The 23,165-nt window shown below is 35.6% G+C and overlaps 1 protein-coding gene across 4 annotated transcripts in view; it reads left to right on the top strand.

The window, feature by feature from the left end:
• The window catches only part of LOC134533290 (S-adenosylmethionine synthase), a 169,654-nt gene that overhangs the window by 82,344 nt on the left and 64,145 nt on the right, over window positions 1-23,165 (top strand). For all 4 annotated transcript variants that reach the window (XM_063370752.1, XM_063370753.1, XM_063370754.1 and 1 more), the window contains exon 6: window positions 5,719-5,862. In XM_063370752.1, the coding sequence (XP_063226822.1) occupies window positions 5,719-5,862 (144 nt within the window). The remainder of the gene's footprint in view (window positions 1-5,718; window positions 5,863-23,165) is intronic.

Raw genomic sequence — 23,165 nt, 5'->3', positions numbered from 1 at the left:
AGCCACGCAAGAGGGGCAAAACACGTGCGTTTGGTGTCAAGTAATTTTTGTGACGTGAGATTATAAATTTTTTTGTTGGTGGTAGGTTTTGTTTTAAGCAAGTTCATTGATTTAATTTTTAAGCCTATAGTTAAGTTGTCTATTGTTTAACACCAATAAAACATCATATTGTGTGTGCTTTGTGTAATAAAAATACAAATTGTATGCAAATATTGATAAAAACAACCCTTGAAAAATCCTGGAAATAACCAGGAATTTTATTATCCCAGAAGAGTGGCCACCCTGATTATAAATTTACTAAACTACCCTAAATAACTCATTCTAAGAAAAGCATTCAATGCAATTGCACATGTATTTGAGTTTATACTCAAAACATAACTTCAATTTTTTTTAACTCTTATTTTTATATTGTTTTCATTTGTTTGTTGATGACCTTTTAGTTGCTTATTGAAACGTGGATTTACTAATGGAGGCTGGAAAATTTTATTATTTAATAAGTTATTACATAAAATAAGATTATTTAATAATAAATAACTATGAAATATGTTGATTCACAGAACATAAATTTTCAAAAAAATAGAATTAAAATGTGCAAAATAGTGAGATACTGTTAATGTTTACAATTCAAGAACTGTAATTCCAATGCCATCTTAACACGTGTGGCGATGAAAATTTACGATACCTAACGTTTATACGGAAATGCTTTTCACGTGGTGGCTTTTCACTGGTAACAGTAAAAGTAATTTACTTCATATGAAATCCTGTATTTTATTATTTTTTATTCAATTTTAAAAAGTTTACGCAAGTTAATTAAAAAATGTCTCCGTCATGATATTACAAACATTCTTTGCAGTTCGAGTAATTGGTATTGTCCGTTGTTTGTAATGGTAGCTGTGCTCTAAATAAAGCAAGTTTAAGTTCTGATCTAATTTTACAGTGCTAGTGATATTTATTTACATTGTATTAGATTTAAGAACTTTATTAAAAATAGGATGTTTAAGTTCGATATGTACAGCTAGCACATATAGCTAAGAAATCATGGAAATTAAAAGTATGTAATAGTACAAAAAGTGAAAAGGGTACTGGTGGATTTTTAGGTTATGTCGACACTTTCATTTTTAAATAATATCTGCTAGACACCTGCGAGTACTCGAAATTCGAGTTTCGAGTCGAGTTTTTTAGTAATACTCGAACTCGAGCTCGTGGCTTTTCAAAAACTCGAAATTCGAGCGAGCTTTTCTTGAAAAAAACCGACTCTCATATCGGAATAAAAGTCTTACAACACTATTATCCTTTACTTTATAATGTAACATGATCTACCGTATACATTAACACCTCATTTTTACGTACCCGGGATTTACGAATTTCCGTGATTAATTTTTTTTTACTTCTGTAATTTTCCGCATAGCATTAATGTATCACTTTCCTGCTTTATGCGGAAGAATTTCCCTCATTTTACGGTAACAGAGCTGCATTTAATAACGTACAATCAGAAACGTTTCGACGAAACAAAAGTTTAAAGTGAATAGTGTGACATTTATTTATTATAATGCTTCATTTGGCAATGTAAACAACCTAGTCTTTTATTTTCGTTAGCCACGTGTCACGGTAAACAATACAGCCATGAACCAAAACGTGTGTGACTTGAATGCGAAAATTAAGTTCAGTTTAATATATCTCCCCTTAAAACGTTAATGTAACTTGCATGAAATGAGTTGCAAATGTTGTTTTTACATAAAATAGTCAAATAAGTTCTAAAGCATCATAACCAAGTTCCCGTAAAAGTGTGCCGTCTTCGTGCATGTTCGGAGATGCTCGGTTTACATCAATAGAAAATTTTGGAAAGGAAGTTGGCGGCTGTGAATTTGCAAATATTGAAACGGAAACGTTTGTAAATTTTTAGGCAAAGCAGCATCCTAAACATTTGAATTTTAATTTTTAATTATTGATACTTTGAAAATACTATTTGATAAACATGTTTATTATTTTATCTTGTGATACTTAACTCAGTATAGGCCAAGCCAAGTCAGATACGTTTCTGTTGACAAGTTCGATACATCGATATATCAACCACGTGACTAGGAGTAACAAACTTCAATGTACCAACTTGTACGGATTTATTCAACATTTTCTTTCTAACTATTTATTCGTTTTGTTTGTAAAAACCAAAATAATGTACTACAATAGCAAACCTAATAATAATTATTGACGTTGTGATAGTTGTTTCCAATGATTACAATTAAAAACATTACATTTTGGTCAATTTTGTTTGGAATATCTCCATTACTACCTAATCAATATATATATTTATTTTTCAGAAGTTGAAAACTGATCACTACCGGGATTTGTGTGTAATTAAATGCAATTAGGCGTGGATATTTTTGCGAGCAGAATCATAAAGAAGTTTTCAAAAATCAGGTTTTATGTTGTGAAAGTAATACGTCTTGAGTGTTGAGATGGATGCCACATCAACTCATTCTTCGCAATTTTCAGAAAAGTCAGTAATTTGGAACTTTTACAACAAGCATGTCAGTTGTGATGCAGTAGTGTTCAAAACATGTTTCAAATCTCTGAAGACTCCAACTGGTTCCAATACAAGTTTGATTCGTCATTTAGAGAAGCATTCTAATGAACTTAACCTCTACAAGAAACTAAAGGAAGAACATTCAACAAGAACACCTTCACAGAAACGAAAAATAAATGACAATTTCAAGCAAACGACCCTTGGTGAAGCATTCCAGAAGCCAGCAAAGTTCCCTCGGGATCATGCCCTAGCAAAAGAAATCACAATGTGTATAGGAAAAATGATGGCAACAGATTTCCAGCCCTACACAATAGTTGAAGATTACGGTTTCAAACAACTCTGTGAAACCATGGAGCCGCGGTACAACCTGCCATCAGCAACTACATTTTCAAGGTCTGTAATCCCAGCATTGTTTGATGAGCAGTCAAAGATCCTTAAAGATGAATTGGTGACTGACATTGAAGGGAGCATATTTTCTTTGACCTTCACAACTGATATGTGGACCTCTCGGAGTGGAGAAGGATATATATCCCCGACTTCTCACTACATAACAAACAACTTTCAGCTCAAAAAACATGTGTTAAGCATTTCACATTTTCCGGGCAATCATACTGGAGAGGCCATTAGTTCAAAACTGACAGAATTTCTTCACACGTGGGGCCTTGCTGAGGTGACTGTCCCTATATATGTTGTCTCTGATAAAGCAAGAAACATAGTGAATGCTGTTTCACTTTCTGGGTATGAACACATACAGTGTTTTGCTCATTTGCTTCAACTTGCCATCAGTGATGCAAAGAAAGGTCTCGGTATCATTGATTTGCTTGCTTCTGCCAGAAATATAGTGACGTATTACAGTCATAGCAATGTGGCTAGGGAAAGGCTGCACTCCAATCAAAAACAAGGAGGTTTTCCAGTTCATGAACTGATTCAGATGGTCGACACCAGATGGAACAGTGAATATCTGATGCTCTCAAGGTTGCTAGAGCAGAAGCAACCTGTCATGGCTGATTTGGTAGAAAATGGTAGGGATGGACTGTCGGCCAAGGATTGGAAGATGGCAGAAGGTATGGTGCAAGTGCTTCAGCCAATCTATGATGCCACTAAAGAAATGTGTGTAGACAGACTTCCAACATTACCCATGGTGATTCCAGTTTTGATTGGAATCGATAGTGTTTTAAAGAAACACATTGATGCAAGTGGAGCTGGTTCAGCTGTGCTGTTTGCAAAACAACTGAAGCAGTGTGTTTGGTCGAGATTCCCGGAATACAAAGAGAATAAAGTGTATAGGACCGTCATGATGCTTGATCCTAGATTCAAGGCAAGTATGAAGGCAAGTATGAAAAAGACTTAGGAATGCATGAAATAAGTAAAGAAGCCCTAGAAATGAAAAGTTGTAATATGCAGCCCTCACAAAGTGTTACTAATGAAAGTAAATCAAGTGTACCTACAATCAGCAGTGATAGTAGCAATATCTGGTCTGTTTTTGAAGAAATGAAAGGACAGCAATCTACAACACCTGGTGAGTTATTTCTATTAATTTTTTTTTTTCAGTTTTTTTTTCTAAACTGAACTAATTATTGTGATTTTTTTTTTTGTAGAAGTGCAGAGCATTGAGAGAGATCTTCAGATCAGGACTTTTTTCAGGGAGGGCACTATTCCCCGCTCAGAAAATCCATTGGCATGGTGGTGCCAAAATGAATCAAAATTCCATTTACTTGCACCAGTGGCAAAAAAGTACTTGGGGATTCCTGCTACACAAGTAGCAAGCGAGAGACTGTTTTATTCTGCAGGAAATACAGTTACTTCAAAGAGAGAGAATCTCTTGCCACAACATGTGGAACAACTAATTTTTTTGCATGAGAGACTTTTACCTAGCCAAAGTTGTTAAAATAATTTTGTAAAAATCTTCCCTTGTTTTAAATTGTAATAAACTGATTGAAAATTTTTTCTTGTGTAAAAACTCTATTGTAACCACAGTTTGTTTGTAAGTTATTTATAATTAAATGCAGTTTCACAAATTCACTAGGTAAATTTCTGTAACATACTGTAAATCCCTGTTAATATAATTATCAAGGTTACCAAGAAATTTAGAGTTCGACTCATTAACAGGAAATTTTTTATTAAAAGTGTAAATTTCTAAAATTGTATTTGTTTACAGTGCCAGTTCTAATTTTTTTACCACTATGCAGAAAATATTCTTAAGTAGAAATTTTTTTAATAGAGTTTTACTGTTACAAAAAAAAATATATTTTTTTGTACACTGATTTTGAATTAATATGTGAAAAATGCTACTCGCTCGACTCGACTCGGACTCGTGAGTTTTTGCCTAGAACTCGACTCGAACTCGACTCGACTTATAAAAACCCTGCTCGCAGATGTCTAATATCTGCTGAAAATTAACAAGCATATCATGAATTGGCAGAAACTTTGATTCGACTAAATGCCTGCAAAATCTGTTTCTGCCTATTCGTATCGGCACAGCAACTTAGCAGTCAAGGTAAACAGCTAGAATACACTTCAAACATGTGAACACTATTAGCTAGATTGGTGCTAGATTCAATGCAATATTTTCTACATTGTATCCAGTTGTATTTCTGGTGCTTTTTACAGGATGACATGACTTAACATAGACGTGCCAGTATAGGCTGTCGTTAAGGGTTGGCTGTTCCTTGATGAGTGTGCTTGTGCATGGCTTGGTTGTACACATTTCTGTTTTATTCTAGTGTGGAAGTCTGGTACATTGGAACACTGCGTGAATTTGTATCACTGCCAAATTTTGTAGTGACTGGGTTAAGTTTAAATAAATAATTGGTCTACTGAAAATTAGGTTTATTGTGCTGATTGTCATAAGTGCATGCTTATAGTCAACTGCATGATCATAAGTAGCTTTTTACCTTTTTTATATAATAGAATTTGGAAAATGTTACACAAAAAAATTTCAAAATAAAAAAGGAGCTGTAACTAATATGTTCTATATTGACATTCTGTAATATCACATAAATATGTAAATGCAGTATAGTGTTCAATCACTAAAAGAGATGTTAGACAATTTATATATATTTAATTTGACTTTGTTGACTACTCTGTGCAGCTTGTTAGTAGTGATATGAAATGCGTAAATTGAACTGAATGCAAATACACTCCACAGTTGTTTGTTTGGCCAAGTGACACTTGAGTGTGTGACGTTGTGGCAGGGGCTGATGTTCGGCTACGCCACGGACGAGACGGAAGAATGCATGCCTCTGACGATTGTGCTGGCCCACAAGCTGAACCAGCGGTTGGCAGAACTGCGCCGCAGTGGAGCGTTCTGGTGGGCGCGCCCTGACTCCAAGACACAGGTGCGCGCCCCTTCCTCCGACACAGTTGGTGACCCCAGCATTGGCCTGGAGTGGCTCCAGAACAAGTCCGCACCAACTCTGTTTCCTTACAGTTGCAAAGCAATGTCCTTTTACCACACTTTTTTAAGAAGGAAGCACTGAAGATTTCTTTGTTCTTGCGTGTTGAAATTGAGGTAAAATTTAGAGTAGTTTTGATACCGTTTTCCGATACCCAGATTCAATTATTAATAGCTCAATACAATTACCAGTGACATGATACAACTTGCTAACTGATACCTGATACTGCGATTAACATTTACAGACCACATAATATATGTAGTAACTGACCCATCATTTTTATGAACATGTAAGCGAATTTCTATTTCTGAATTCAAAGCAAGTTAATTGAAATAACTGTGCACCACTAGGGACCCCAGAAAACAATAAATTATACTGACTTTAAAAATAGTTTTGTTTATATAAGGTAAAAGCAGTGCCAAAATTAAGTGTAAAAAACACAGAAGCAGTGTAAAAAATCTGTGTAAAAACCTAACAGCAATGCAAGAAATAGTCTAAGAAAGTGAATGTAGTTTATCAGTGTTGCTATAGGTATAGAAGACAGGGAAGTGTCAGAGAAATTAAAATGGTCGGAGGAAATCACCAACTATTTTCTGTAGTTTCTTCTTGTGACAGATAAATTAAACCAAACGTACTTTTGCTACAATGGCACAGTCAAAATACCTTGTTTTTTCCCCAGAAAACACCACCAGGTGGGCCGCAGGATAATTGGTCTCTGGAAGGTTAGGGAAACTTGTCAATTCAGATGTGTAAAAGCTGGAAAAGTCGGGGAATTTTGACATTTCAAGCTTAGCAACCCATCTTATAATAGTTGTTCCAAAATGTTTATTTTTGCCTTCAAAAAAATGTTATTGTGAAATAATTAGATGTACTTCTAAAGCCATCATATTATTCTATTAACAATGGTTGGTAAGTACAGTGGAACCTCGATGCATGGATCCCGCATCTAACATTTTTCCGTATCAATCGTTTGTTTATTCTGGTCCCTTCAATAAGCCCATTTAAACAACGTTAAATAATCCCGTTTGTGTCATTTTGAATGTTCGTTTTTCCCGTATTAATCGCTCAAAATGTTGGAATGCGCCCTTTGTTTTTCTTGTATCGATCGTTGAACAACGCAAGATGATGGCTAATGTACTTCTACAATCGATAGTTGCGCTTTTACCTCATCGCTTGGGCGGTCTTTTTGTCTTGTTGGCAACACTATGCACGTCTTTTATGTATCTCGTCATTTTGGTCTAATTCGTTTCTGTTTTGTTTTATGCATCTACATGTAAACATTTTTTGGCACGTAGTCACGTGAAAATACGGTGCATTTGAAAGTATTCAGCAGCTACATTAAATATATTTTAACATTTTATTGTGACCCTGGTGATGGCCCGACCGAAAAAAGTAAAAACACTAGACGAGAGGTTAAAGATTGTCAAAGAAGTGGAGAAGAATCCTGGCGAGAAAAGAGTGGATGTTGCTAAACGTCTCGGAATTCCACCTACACTAAATTCTGTCTTCAACAAACGTGAAGAAATACGTGCGCAGGTCAGCAAATACGGCCTATCAAGTAAAATAAAGAAATTTAAAGTAAAACTGATTTAACAAATGATACTATTATTTAAATTTTTTATAATGATTTTATGTATAATAAGCTTGGAAACCATTGCTTATGCATACAATTACCGAGGTCTGTAAACAAATCCCACATCTATTGTTTTCCTGCATGCATTGTTTTTTTCTGCTGGTCCTTTGAAAAACGATGGATAGAGGTTTCACTGTACTGAATAAAGCTACACACTAACACACTCATTGAGCACCAACAGGACAGAACATACACAATGTTTATATTTTTAATGTTATAAAATTAATTTAATTAAATATAAACAAATGGATAGAATTCTTGCTAACTATTATGATTTTTTTCATAAAATGTGTGAAAATACCATTGTTTCACGAAAGTAACAAATATTTTGTGAGTTATTTTATTTGCACGAAGTATGCATGTGTGCACATATTTATTAATGAGTTGTGAAAACATCCATATTGTATCTGAATTGATTAATCGTTTGGATCAATTGTTTTCTTTGTTCACGAATCGTGTAATTGAAGATAATGTAGTAACAGATGGTCGCCATAGGTACATAAATAAGACCATTGTGTTGTATAAATAGCAATGAGCAGTCCAAAAAAAAATACAGGCAGTGTTTTCTTACAAAATTTCGGAAGCGTACTCGTTTAAACTTGGACAAAAAGACTTGTATATGCATTGTGTTCTTTTTTGCTGCGAAATTAACATTCTTCTCATTAGTAGAAGTGACATTTTACTTCACGTGAAATCAATTAAACATGCAAACACTGTGTAGTGCACCAAAAACATTAAAAAAAAAGAATTGGTTGTCTGTAAAGTCGGTTTACGGACGATAGTTTAACGCGACAACGTCATAACAAATCATTGATGAAATGATTGCATTCTTTTATGTATAAAATTGAATAATTTTTATTTGAATAATAAAAGAATAAATACTTGAAATTATACTAGTGATCAGATTTTTAAACTGCAAGAATAATTAACCTTTATTGCCGAAAGTTTTGTTGTAATAAGCAATGAAATCCACATTAACTTTTCACTTCACTTTAAAAACAGTCAACGAAACAGTTCACGTGTAGATGACTTGTAATTAATTTAAAAACTGGCGTTTAGCTATAAAGTTTAAATATAATTATGAACAAGTTTTCATATAAATAAACTGTAATCAAATATCTATCATCAATTATATGAATCACCAAAATTTTTTAGTCAATTGTAACATAACCTATTACTAGAGCCACCTGTTTTTCGCGGCGCAAGAAATCGCGAATTTTTCGCCATAATCTAGGAATTTGTGCGAAAATTACCGTGATGGCGATAAAACGCGAAAAAATCACGAAATTAATGTATTCCTCTCGCTGTTGTGTGTCGATCAGACCATGTTAACGTGAGATATATTGATTATATCAATATTTCGTCGGCTAGCTTGTTACTGTCCACAAAAAACTACCATTTCCAAACAACAGAATAACGAAAACTGCTTACGCTTGATAAATTCCGATGTCATGTTCGCACTAAAGAAATGACACGTTTTTGTTTACGTGACAATTACAATACCTCTGTCTGACCGGATTAGGTTCAGGTTCATGTTAGGTTAGGTAAGGTACAAAAAGAAAGTTTGAAGTTGTGAGAACTTAAATGCGAGCAATGTGAAGTTGAAATACGTTCTCCAACTCACAGTTGCCTACTGGACGTGCGAGAACGATTCGTCGATTTAAAATATTTATTCGGTTAATAGTATTTAGTTGAATGTCGGGAGTCTTCCGGTGTTGTTATTCTGTGATTATTTAGTCTCGTCGTAGATCTGCTTGTTTACTGTTTGCTTTGTCGACTGCGTGTAGTCTACTAATGTAAGGTTACAAAATAAAACGTTTAAAATCGTAGTTACAATTTACGACCGCGAGAAAGAATTCTCGCACAAAGTATTGTAACGTGCGCATCGAGTGGGCCAGGAAGGATACGTGTCTGAAACACATTAATGGCAGTGCTTCCCACAAAAAGAATAAAATGTTCGCACAAGCTGCAAAACAATCAAATACAGTAGAATCCCGCTGATGCGACCCCTCGGTTTCCGGAAAACCTGACTTATAAACGGAATGGTTGCAATAGAGAATTCGGGCCAATTTTTTACCCCCCCCCCCCCTTCCCCCTCCCCCTCCCCCTCTAGCTCCCCCTCCCCCTCTAGCTCCCCCTCCCCCTCCCCCCACCATTAACCCATCGCCCCAAATATATCTGAATACATCAAAAATCGCCTTTGTTCGCATAGATTTCATATTCAAATAGTCTATGGTGTAAAAAAGAAAACTTTTAAATTGATATTACACCTCAGACTCGCATACCCCGAACAATGGGTTCCGATAAATACTGCGCTAAGTGAATTTGAGTCGCGCGAGTTCGGCTATGCTAGACTGCTGGTTGTTATTTTCGTTCAAAATGTGGCGAAGGAACTTGTGTAGATCAGGTAGAAAACATTCGGCTATAAACGAAAGATATAAGAACAATGCTATCCTGAAATGCTGTGACATGTTTTTGGAGTAGATAATCACAGCGACAGACTGACAGGATGCGCTCCCGCCCTTGCCGTCAGCTATGTTTATTTTGACAGCTCAAGCCATTATCTTTTCCACGTCCCTTCGCAACGTAAAAAAAGAAGAAGAAAAAACACGGAATGCAGAAGTAACTATGCTTTAAAATAAATATATTTACGGCCCTGCTAAATTTTTCTATTCAATAAAATTTGAGGTATTGGTGATTTTTCAGCAGAAACTGCTGTGTAACTTATAAACAAATTGTATCATAATAACTTAAACTTATAAAGTATTTACTAACGACGAAGGACAGTCGTATAAGCCCATAAAAATATTTATTTTACTGAGAATGGACTATACAACCTGGCTATGGTTGATGCTGGCCGGACGAGTTTCTTACGCTCTTGCAGAAGCTTCCACAGCGGCTTTTCATGCGGGTGGGTAAGATAACATGACAGCTGAGATGGCTTTTCGTGCGAAAGTGGACGCGCCGAGCTCGGCTGGACACTGCCGCGTGGACAGTCTAGAGGGGTGGTATCTATTTTTAGCTGTCTTTTTTGTATGCCTGCCTGCTTACAGTACAGCTCTCGCCAAGATAAACGTGAACACATAGCGCCCAACAAAGTGTAACAGACTTCTTTTTCAGCTGATTTTACTCAAATTTTCGACTTCTCGGCTCAAATTTTTCTTGGTTTCTCAAAAAACGGTCAATAAACGGAATGGACGCAGCAGAGGGGGGTTGCATCGACGGGATTCTACTGTACGTCAGGTGTCAAACGTCAGATTTCTCTCACCGACGTAATTTCCCGCACTAAAAAGGCTAAAGAAGACAAACAAGAATTTGTTATGTCAACAGTTCGTGCTTTCATGGAAGCCATTATTCCTTTAGAGTAGTGGTGCACCGATATGTCTTTACCGATTACCGATTATGAGAGCAATAATCGGCAGATACCGATTCAATTACCGATTATAATGAACAAATTTTTTTAAGTGTAATAATGCACACAAAAATTTTATTCCCATGTGAATTTAATAACAAGATTAGGTAAAATTGAGAATACAGTTATAATAACAGTATAAAAATATATAAAATACACTTAAGCCATTACAAAGTGTAAATTAAATTAACTTCTATTTATATTTATTATTGTAAACAACTTGAACTACAGTTTAATAATTGTAATTTACAATGGGTAAGTTTTTGTTGCGGAAAACTAGCATTATTATCGACTATCACATAAGGTTCCATGGAGAAATTACCGTTTAACAATGTAAACATGTTGCTTTATTTTGTTCACTTGAGTTTATAGAAAAATGTTTCCACACTTCACTTTTTTTCTCCGTACTCGCCATTTCACTATAATTATAAAAAAATGACTCGAAACCAATTCTATTTTGCCCTCCCTTCTGAAACCTTGAAGTGGGGGCAAACGGGGGCAAAGAAAGTGCTGTGTAATCAATTTTTAGATAATAAAACTGCTTAGATAGCACCATTTTCCACCTTGAAATACAAATTTTCCCGGGGGAGGACCCCCGGACCCCCGCTTCAATAGAGATATATTGCCCCCCCTTTGTAAATTTAGTTGTTGCGCCCCTGGCTACGATAGGAGTTGTTTTATCGCGTTTAGTAGTTAACCCTGTTGTTACGTGAACGTGTTGCCATATTTGAAGACACAATGGCTAAAAGGCATTCCGATATGAAGATGGGTGGTAGCAAAAAAAAAAAAACATTTTACATTATCAATAACTCAGAAGGTGGAATTATTACGGAAACTGGACTCTAGCAACGTTCATTTGTAAGTGAGCAAGAAGTAATGTCTGTGTATGCTCTTAAAGAAAAATTGCTTAGTCAGAATCTAAACCAAAACAAGTGACACTTCAAGAGGCATTTAAAAATGCCATAATTCGTGCTGCTTCATCTCAGGAGAAGGGAAATCTGCTCCCAGCCGATCACGAGACGTACGAGTTGACGGCGACATCGGCGGCGATGACGACGCACCATAACATTCTCCAGATGTTTTACAGTATCAGTTGTTAAAAACAAATTATTTTGGCGATTGTTTCAGGTATTTATTTATGCTGCAGTGTTTATTTACGTTATGTACTTTGTTGTTTTTTGTACTATGTTCCTTGAAATCCTTAATACATTTGACATAACCTAACTTGGCTTTACTAGGCCTCCGGTATTAAAATTCCGAAATCCGAAAAATTCGGAATGCTGCTGGTCCCGACCATTTCCGATAAAGGATTGTGCTCCTGTATAACATTCCGGACGTTCCTTACTTTTCCATACCTGCCAACTTTTACGGATTGTCCGTAAGTTTTACGGATTTTAATACTATTTTACGGTTTTACGGACGTCTTACCGCAACGAAAAAGTGCTTCCTTAAACGGAGGAACGGACCACAATAATTGTGACGTCAGCCTTACCTGCTTGGTCTGTTCCTTGTTCCTTATATTATGTTTAAAATGGCTGACTATTGTTCGTAGTTCCAATTTAGTGCTGCGCAACCGTTTTTTTCGTGTGTATTTACGTGGTGGGAACCATGAGTAAGCCAGCCAACAAGAAATATGTTCAGACTTACCGTGCTGCATATAACAACGAATTCCCGTGTATTCTGAAATCGCAAAAAGGAGAAACTTTTGTGATTTGCACAGTGTGCTGGTGTGATTTTAGTATTGCTCATGGAGGTAAGTCCGTTATAACTACACACGTCAAGTGTCCTAAGCATAGGAAAAACGTGCTTTCTGAGGAAGAAAATAAGAAGATTAATAGCTTTTTCACCAGTACTGCACACACGGGGTGGGAAGTGACGAAAGCAGAATGTCTCTTTGTTTCGTTTTTGAATGAACATAATATTGCATTAAACGCAGCAGACCACGCTGGTGCATTATTTAGAAAGATGTTCCCGGACTCTGAAATAGCAAAGAAATTTGCTTGCGGTCGTACTAAAGCAACGTGTATCTTAAATGAAATGGCGTGTGATGTAACTTTTGAAGTTGTGAAATGTTTGCAGGTTAGTGCATTTTCCATTGCCACAGATGGAAGTAATGATACAGATGAAAAGCTGTACCCGATTGTAATTACGTTTTTTGATAATGATGAGAGTAGAATAGTTAGTAAGGTTCTCTCAGTGCCTAAGTTAATCGGTGATTCGACTGGCAAGAACGTAGGCAATATGTTGCTTTCACAGCTGAAAGTGAAAAATATACCTCTAAAAAATTGTGTCTCGTTTTGTTCTGACAATGCACCGAATATGGTCGGTTCTAGGAATGGTGTTGGAGCTTTGCTGAAGGAAAATCATGAAGAAATAATAGTTATTGGGTGTTCATGTCACCTAATAAACTTGGCAGCAGAGAAGGCTGTTGCAAGTTTGCCACTAAAAGTAGAGGACATCCTGATAGACATATTTTACTTTTTAGAGAAAAGTGCGAAACGAAAAGAGAGCCTGCAGAAATTTCAACAGTTGCACAATAAAGAAACAAAAAAAATTTTGAAGCATTGCTGTACGAGATGGCTATCACTTGGCAGAAGTTTGAAAAGATTGATGGATCAGTGGGAACCATTACTTAGTTTTTTTAAACAAGAGGTATCTGCAGCAAAGAAATCAAGTAATGCCATTTCTGTCGTCATACAAGATCCCTAAAATTCAGAAACCTGCAGATGATCCTGTTCCATCAAAGGGAAGTGAAAAACATGGGAAGAGAGTATCCGACGTGGTTGCAGACACTGAGGCAAGTAGCAGTAAACGAATTGCATTGGATGATAGATATAGCAGTGCTCCAGTTTTGAAAAATCAGAATCTGTCTTTGAGCCGTGAGGAAAAATTATTTCTGTTTCTTTCCTCTAAACTGAATTTTACATTTTGTACGTTCCTTCTAAACACGATACCTATGTTTGACAAAGTAAATGTTTTACTTCAGTCTGCTTCACCACAAATACAAATTCTTCAAGAAATTCTCACCACATTACTGAGAGATCTATTATCAAAATTTGTAAAGCCAAAAGTTGTGAAAAGTGGTAATATTCTTCTGCTTAAGTACCATTTGATTGAAAATCAAAGAGAAGATGATGAAGTAGTTGTTGGGAGTGAAACTTCAGCTTTAGTGTCTCAACTAGAAAAAAAAGAAAAAGTATTGTTTTTTGCATCAGTGCGGAAATATTTTGTTACTGCATGCGACTATATAGTGAACAAGTTTCCCCTCAAGAGTGAAGTTCTGAAACATGCAGAAGTGGCTCGACTAAATGAGTTTGAAATTGCAAAGTTCTCCTCTGTTAAGTTTTTTGTGGAAAATTTTCCATTTATCCTTCCTTTGAAGGACAATGAAACAATAGATTCAGCCATGGATGAAGTCCAGCAACAATTTGTGGCACTTCAAGTTGATGACATTTCATCTCTTCTAGAAAAAGAAGGCACTGTTGATGTCAAGTGGGCTGAATTATCAAGAATTCGTGGAGTAGATGGCTTCCTGAAGTATAACAGACTGTCAAAGATAATGCTATCAATTCTGTCAATCCCCCACAGTAATTCAGAATGTGAGCGCATTTTCAGTATGGTAAAAAAAAAAACAGAACCCAATTTAGGTCCTCCATGTCATCTGAAACTTTGCAGTCTATTTCTGTGTTGAAATCAAGAAATTGTGTTTGTTATGAACAAAGGTTTACCTCAGATTTGTTAGGTAAAGCAAAGAAGGCAACTGCTGCACATTTAAAGTTTTAAAATTGCATCAAGGATGATAATCAGGAGATGACTGAAATATGTAACAAACATGTGATATAGCAAGGTATGTCTTTATGTAATCTTGTTTAGTGAATACTATTGTTTTTTTTTTTACTTGATCATTTTGCTTTTCATATACATGCTGTGTAAATAGGCACATTCTGGATAGGTTTAGTTTCCCAGTACATTTACAATATTGACTGTATTAGATTTTCATTCTAGGCCATCATTATGCCCTTCATGTCATTAGCAAATTAGCAGAAACCAAATGGAATAGAAAAATAGAAAATAATTGCACATAAAGCATGTAAAAAAATTGCCGCATTTGATTTACGATACATTTTCCCAATTTAAAAGTTTTCTTGATGACCAAACTAAAAAGTTGGCAGGTATGCTTTTCCCAGGTGCTTTTGATTTAAGTAATTATTAAATTCTTGTTTTTTCTGCATGACTTCAATAAAACTAAAAATTTTAAAGATCACAAATTACATGAGTTTTTAAAAAGAAAAAAAAGCATTAAAAAGAAAAAATTTCTAGAAGCGACGAAAATTTTACCAAAATTAGTTTTAAAAATGACGAAAAATACACCGAAATCAACAAAAAAAATTGATGAAATATGCCATTTATTTTCACCGCAAACAGGTGGCTCTACCTATTACAGTGAAACCTCTATTTAAAAATCTCAAGGGGCCAAAATTTGTTGTGTTTGTTGTAATGGGGTTTGTTTAATGGAGATCTTGCACAATATTTTTCTAGTCATCATAAAGCTAAATGGCTAGAACGGTCTTTCTGACTGTTTATTACGATATGAGGAATTAAACATGAAAAAGTACATGGCATACACAGACCTGCCAACTCTCACGATTTTGGAGTGAGGCTCATGATTTTAAGGTCCATCTCACGCCCTCACGCCAAAATAGTGTTTCCTCACGATTTTTTGGGGCCCCAAGATTTTGTTTGTAAAAGTTACAAAACAAGTTTTACGAAAGCTTACAGTAACGAGTTGCCATCAATACTCGAGTCACGTAAAGGAAGCAATTTTGCATTTTGTAACGTGTGCCGTGCTGATTTTTCTATCTCGCATAGTGGAAGAGGAGACGTGAAACATGTCGCTACAAAAAAAACACAACTAACAGGTCAAGTGTATTGCTTCCAATAAAAAAATTAATTTTTCTGTGAACAGTGATAATAGTGTTACACGAACAGAATGTTATTTTACATCTTTTTTAGTTGCGGCCCTGCATGATCACTACACGACAGCGCTAAATTATGTTCAACTAAATTAAATCTGCAACCTATAATTTGTTGAAATAAATTTTGAAGCAGAGACCATGTAACATATGTACAGGTATGCACTTAAATTTAAAGATTCTCATTTGTTATTTTTTATATCTAACCTGTATTTATGGGCCTGAAAATTTTTATCGAGGACCTCATGATTTTTTTAATTTGAATGTTGGCAGGTCTGCATACACTTGTTTAATGGCCAACCATTTGATGCTTGGAAATTATCAATTCCCATCCCCAGTGCTTCCTGGCATGCCTTTTCTTGTAAAATCGGCCCAGAGACGTTGTTAGATGCCCTAGCCTCCATTAGCCAGTCAAAAAATATCTTGTCCAAATCATGATTTTTACATACATTCAAATGTTTTCAATTTGTTCCTACCAGAGAAGCGTTGTTTTCGATCTGTTCCCGGTTGGTTAATATGGTAGAAAGTGTAGACGCCGTGATGTCGAAACATTTAGCTATATCACTTTTTTGTCCTTCATCAACTTTATTTAAAATTTATAATTTTATTTTAATGTCAATCTGTTGCCGCTTTTTTAGGATTAGAATTTATTTTACAGTAGTACCGTGTTGATTTCCGTAACTAAGCGTGGAAATAAATAAACAACTGTGAAAACTGAAAACACGGAAATTGTACTACACCATAGTTAAAAATATTTGCGTATGCACATCTTTAACCATAGAAACGCAAAATATACTAGTTGTTCGTCTTGCCAGAGCGATGGTACGGGAGGTTTCCGCCACTAGCGCTAAATGTACCAGTCATTTTGAACAAAGTGTGGCATTTATACACGTGTGTTATCCATGATGCTTTATTTATTGTCTTCCGCGATGGTGCATATTATTTTAAGGTTATACGCACGTATTTTTAAGTAGTGGATGTCTTGAAGGAGATTTTTATTTTTGCGTGTTTTTCAAAAGCGGCAGTTCGTTGTAAAGGGATTTTCACTATTTCGGAACAAATAAAATTCGGTATTTAGAGGTTAAAACAGCATTGATCTTATGGAGGTTCAGCGGGACCAAAATTTTATTTTGTTGCATGGGGTTTTTCGTTAAATAGAATATTCGTTAATGGAGGTTTTACTGTATTACTGCACTCGCCGACAGCATAACGGAACAATGAGCATAAATGGACACAGCGTAACGGAACAATGAGCGTAAATGGACACAGCGTAACGGAACAATGAGCGTAAATGGACACAGCGTAACGGAACAATGAGCGTAAATGGACACAGCGTAACGGAACAATGAGCGTAAATGGACACAGCGTAACGGAACAATGAGCGTAAATGGACACAGCGTAACGGAACAATGAGCGTAAATGGACACAGCGTAACGGAACAATGAGCGTAAATGGACACAGCGTAACGGAACAATGAGCGTAAATGGACACAGCGTAACGGAACAATGAGCGTAAATGGACACAGCGTAACGGAACAATGAGCGTAAATGGACACAGCGTAACGGAACAATGAGCGTAAATGGACACAGCGTAACGGAACAATGAGCGTAAATGGACACAGCGTAACGGAACAATGAGCGTAAATGGACACAGCGTAACGGAACAATGAGCGTAAATGGACACAGCGTAACGGAACAATGAGCGTAAATGGACACAGCGTAACGGAACAATGAGCGTAAATGGACACAGCGTAACGGAACAATGAGCGTAAATGGACACAGCGTAACGGAACAATGAGCGTAAATGGACACAGCGTAACGGAACAATGAGCGTAAATGGACACAGCGTAACGGAACAATGAGCGTAAATGGACACAGCGTAACGGAACAATGAGCGTAAATGGACACAGCGTAACGGAAAAATGTGCGTAACCGGACACTTTTTCATGCGTGCAGCCGGCGTTCATCAATTTATTAGATGTCACGTCAAAAAAAAATTAGTGACTTCAACATCAAAAAGGACATGAAGTATTCCCATCATGAGCCGAATGTTTGTTTATACTTGAGACCCTTGTTTGGATAAAATGTTCTCATAATTAGATGAAGCAAAAAAATATTCTTGTTTGGACAAATATAACGGTCATCGTCAGAAATAGCCAAACGATTTGTGAGGGGTAATTGCGAACCATTTTCAAGTGGGTCCTTTCACTCCAGCAACAGAGAACAAATGATTCTGTCTGCTCAGAATAACTCACAATTTGCAAACAGAGCAAATGTTGTTTAATCATTGTAATGTGCATCTACTGTTGTGTTTTTTGTTACTTTTCTTGCGGGGCATGGAACCCCGACTGTTCCCCCCCCCCCCCCTTCCCCCCCCCCCCCCACTTCCTGTTGGGTGTGCCCATGTGTTGTAATATTGGCAAATGCAGAGAGTCTACTATTCTTCTCTGTGTGTTTAAATTTTTCAAATAACCAAATAATGACCCAGTAAACCTCGTTAAAAATTTAGTGTAGCGTAAAGTTTATTTATTTGCTGCTTAATAAAAACTGGAACTCGGATCAAAAAATGAGGTTTGTGATGTAAAACCATACCATAACTGCATAGCTATATTCTGGACCAGTGTAATTATTAAAAGTTGTAATATATCTGCCTTTATGGTTTAGAGTAACCATAATAGCATTCTCAGTACCTGTGTTGATGTCTTTAAGATATTTTTTTAAGCACTCTTTATTCGTACCACATGAGTACTACTAAATGTATCAGTATTACCAGTAACTATTTTTTTTGCCAATACCCATGTACAGATTTCGGGCATTAATCATTTTACTTACGAATTAACTGGATCATAACATATCTACCATGATGCCATAGAAGGTGCTATAAATACAAATTGGCTACCAACAGCAGTTGTTTTGTATACTGCAGCGAAGAACCATTAACAACCTGGTTTAACAATAGATGATTAGAACCACAGTCAGTCAATAATTATTGTGTCTTTTTCACAAACATACTCAACAAACCACGCACAAGATGTCCACCATCCACTAGCAGGTTAACCAACCTTGAATCTGGATGGAACGTGTGCTATGCAGCGTTGCCATACAGTGTTGTCAAGTACAACACATGTTTTTCGAAGAATCACTAGTAAACATACTAAGCTACCCAAATAATATTTTAGTATTGTTAAATAAATGCCTTGTCATATTTTGTGTCAAAAAGCATAAATAATTTGATGGCAAAATTGAAATTTTATGGTGATAGTGAAATAACTCAAAACAAAAATATTTATAGCTTAAAAATATTGGAGGTTGTATGTTGCATAGCCAAATTGTTTATAATATTTCAAGGCATTTGACTTATTTGATACTGTCGAGCTTTGCACATGCCTGTCCATATTTCTTTTCATCCCATTGTTTCTCCATTCCTCTGCATCCTTTATTTCATTCTTTAAATTTCACTGTTTATTGGTACTAAGAGTGCATTGCAGAAACAGTAGTGATGGTGATGTTTCGTGATGTGTTAGTATTTGCTACTTCTGATGGTTGTGATGCAGAAGATTGTCTGAAGACATCACCAGCTACTCTCTGTTCACTAACTAACTTACATTTTAAAATGGTTTTTAACATTTTTGAATTGTAATGCAATGCTAGTGAATTTGGTATTTTGTTCAACAGAATGTTTTATGTTGGAAGTGACAACTGTCCATGTTTAAGATGCTGCAAAAAGTAAACTGCCTTGTTATGAGGTTGAAAATTAAAATTAAGGCAACGAGTAGTCACGAGTGAAGTGTTTATTCTACGTTAATTACAGTTCTCGGTTCGTTTCCGGTTTTAGGTTAACCACTGCACAATTTAAAGTCATGCCAAAGATACAGTATGTAGTGACGATGAATGTTGTGTTCATAATGACTTTTGTACACCATTTTACATACATCCACCATAAACAAGTCACCTAGCCCCTAGGTAGCATGGGTGCTTCATGTCTCACTAGGTGGTTACAGTAACAAATAACCTTTATTCTGAAGCATTAGGTGGGTGTTTTTTTTTTTTTTTTTTTTGCTGGCTCAGAATTTAATTTAGGCTCGTAAAAAATTGCTTGAAAAAAATGTAAATATCTTTCACAAGAAATTAAAAATATAAAAACTATCATAGCCGTATCAACAGACTAGACCAGTTGCAAGTTATGTATTATAATGAGCAGAGATGTAACCCTCGCGTTAAAGGTCTGTTGGAAGATGATATATACGTACATTGATTATTTTTGAGTTAAAAGTGATTTAAGGATGAAAGTGATAGTGATAAAAAAAAACTGTCATTCGTGAGAAGTAAACTATAAATTGCTATAACTAGGGACATGATATTTTGCGAGTGGTGGTTTTAATGACTGATTTTGCGACAACCTAACTCTGTTTAATCGCAATGTGAATATTAGTAAAAATGGTTAAAATGTGAATTTCCTCACAGAAAAATAACCTAATCGAATCACTGTATTAATGTCTCTCACACAAAAGAAATTAACTCTTGTGCCACCAATGTATGGCATGTTTTGATGCATATACATTGCTAGTGCCATGTTGATGGAAGAAAATAGTCCATGCAATGTGCTAAGTATGGTGTAAATGAAAAATAACTTGAATACTTGCTCATGTGCGTGCGCAAAATTGTTCCTATTCTTGTGCATCCAAGCTCTATAGTTTTCGGCTTGGTTGTTTACTTGTGCTCCTGTTACATTTAATGTTTTTTCATAATTTTATACAATTTCCATACCTTAAAATACCACAACCTTGAAAATAAAACATTTTGCCTTACTCTTTCTTGCCACTGCAAAATTGATTTTTACATTAATCTCTGTGATTCTGTGAATGGACATGTTGAAGAGCTTGTTCTTTCTTAAAGATTAAATTAAAAGTGAGTACTCGCTTTGCTAATGGAATTGCCAAAACTACGTTTTTGAATGCAAACTGGAGTACAAGGAAGGGGATTCTACGTCTTAGACAAAAATAAAAAATTATGGTATGCCAAAGTTACCTCAATACAAATTTCTATAGTAAACTCCAAGACAATTCCTTCTACATCGCAACAAATGAAGGAAGAAGCCATACTTGATGTCTTCAAATGTTAAATCTTACGTACCATTGGAGAAAGCAGATGACCTTGTGTAAGATGGTGAATAGACAAATATGTTAAGCTCTGAAAACTTTTCTGGCATGAAAAGAACTGTGTTCCCAAAATTGCTGAGGAAGAAAAGTCAAAAGTGAATTGTTATTACAAGGACAAAAAGTGATGATACATACTCTGATGATGGGCATTGTATTTTTGTTGTTCTCATTCTTATTCGGGAAATAGCCAGAAGCATGTGTTTGTGGGTGGTGTGAAGCATCTGGAAAAGGCAACGGTAACAGAGTGTGCTCAGGCAATACTTAGGTAAATTACAACAAAAATTGCTTTTGCATATAAAAAAATTGTAGGTGTGATTGTGGACTCGGCACGTTGCATGACGACGTGTGTGGATTCCATCAAAAATATTATTGCACATACATTAATGGTTCACATTCAGTGTTGGGTCCGTAAATTGAATGCCTTGAAATATTCAAAACACTTTTGCTATGCAACATACTACTTCTGATATTTTTAAGCTATAAATAATTGATTTTGAGTTATTTCACTATCACCATAAAATTAAAATTTTACCATATTTTATGCTGATTCACATACAATATAAGACATTTATTTAACAATACTAAAATATTATCTGGGTAGCTTAGTATGTTTACTAGTGATAGCGTATAACCAACGACCTAGAAATACATAGACTGCTAATAGGACGCCATATTTGATTCCAATTGAAACTCAATGTTATGATGTTGGTTATGATGGACTTTGACAGTTGAGGGGGCAAAACAAAGCGGTAACCTCCATCCCAAAGCAAAGAAAGCATGGCGAAGTGACTGTAATTTTATGAAACAAACGTGAATTTGTGGTTTATTGTGGTCCGAGCGATATGTTTATCTCCTCCAAGCTTTATCTTGAAGATATTTGTTAGCAGTTTTGTTGTAACAGCCAAGATCAAGAGGCTACAAAGCGTAGATATGCCGAATTCGTGTGTTGCCTACAACAGAGTTTTACTTTAGCAACATTGTTTAGTCAGTGCAGTTATGTAGCTAAAACAACTTTTATGATTGAGATGTCAAGTTTTGATTGTTATGACATCATAGTATTCTGTAAATTTTGTAACCTTATTTAATCATTTTATGGGGTACAGAAAAAGGGAGGTTTCAATTTTGTAATTATTTCCTTAGGTTATTTATATAGTTTTGTGTGTTGATTTATATAACTTTGCTAGAGCCAATTTTGTTAGTGAGTTAAATATGTATTTGTCACTGCCAATTGTAGCCAATACCAAAGGAATGATAAGGCGTTTTCATAAAAAAATACACTTTTTACTATTGGTTTATTTACTGTAGCCTAGTGACACTTGCATCAGACCAAGTTTTTACATCTGCTATACAAAGGTATAGTGTTTTGATGTATGTACATTTGTTACTGTTGATTTATCCACTATATTGTCACTTGAAACTGACCAAGTCATTGTCATTTCTAGTTCAAGAGTTACTTCTTTGATGTGCATATATGTGTCACTGCAAATTATTTCACCATATTGTCGGAGGCTGACCTAGTTTTTACCGCTGCTATGACAACGGTGTAGTGTTTTGATGTACATACATTCGTATTGAGAAAAATGCACTTGGTTTTATTTCAGTTTTGGAGATAAATTGTTTTAAACATACCATCAGGTTATTTGACTTCACGCCTTATTATATCAGAATCTGCCAACGATATATCCATGTAACTTTGCATCTAACTGCAGTAGTTCTGTCTTTAATCTATATCAGGAGCAGAAGAGGTCCAACGACCTGCAGGACTCCTGAGTATTTTTGTGAGTGATATGCCATGTGTGTGTGTGTGTACATATATACAGAATTTTTTTTGTTATTATTTCAACTATCTCTGAAAATCGTATGAAAAGCTGGGAACTTGCGTAAATAAATATTGATGGCTTTACTCTAAGCTCACACTTTTATACCATCCATGAATATTACCTTGCCTGCCACAGGGTTCTGCTAAATTGTATGTTCTAGCCGAGGTGTACATAATGTATTTTAGATATGTAGCGTTTATTATTTGCTACATACGATACTGGAACAGAAAGAAGCTATGCATGCTGCAAG

The sequence above is a fragment of the Bacillus rossius genome, chromosome 6, assembly GCF_032445375.1.
Source record: "Bacillus rossius redtenbacheri isolate Brsri chromosome 6, Brsri_v3, whole genome shotgun sequence".
Classification (NCBI taxonomy): domain Eukaryota; kingdom Metazoa; phylum Arthropoda; class Insecta; order Phasmatodea; family Bacillidae; genus Bacillus; species Bacillus rossius.
Note: the sequence above shows the minus strand (reverse complement) of the source record. Positions and strands in the feature narration are given on the sequence as shown.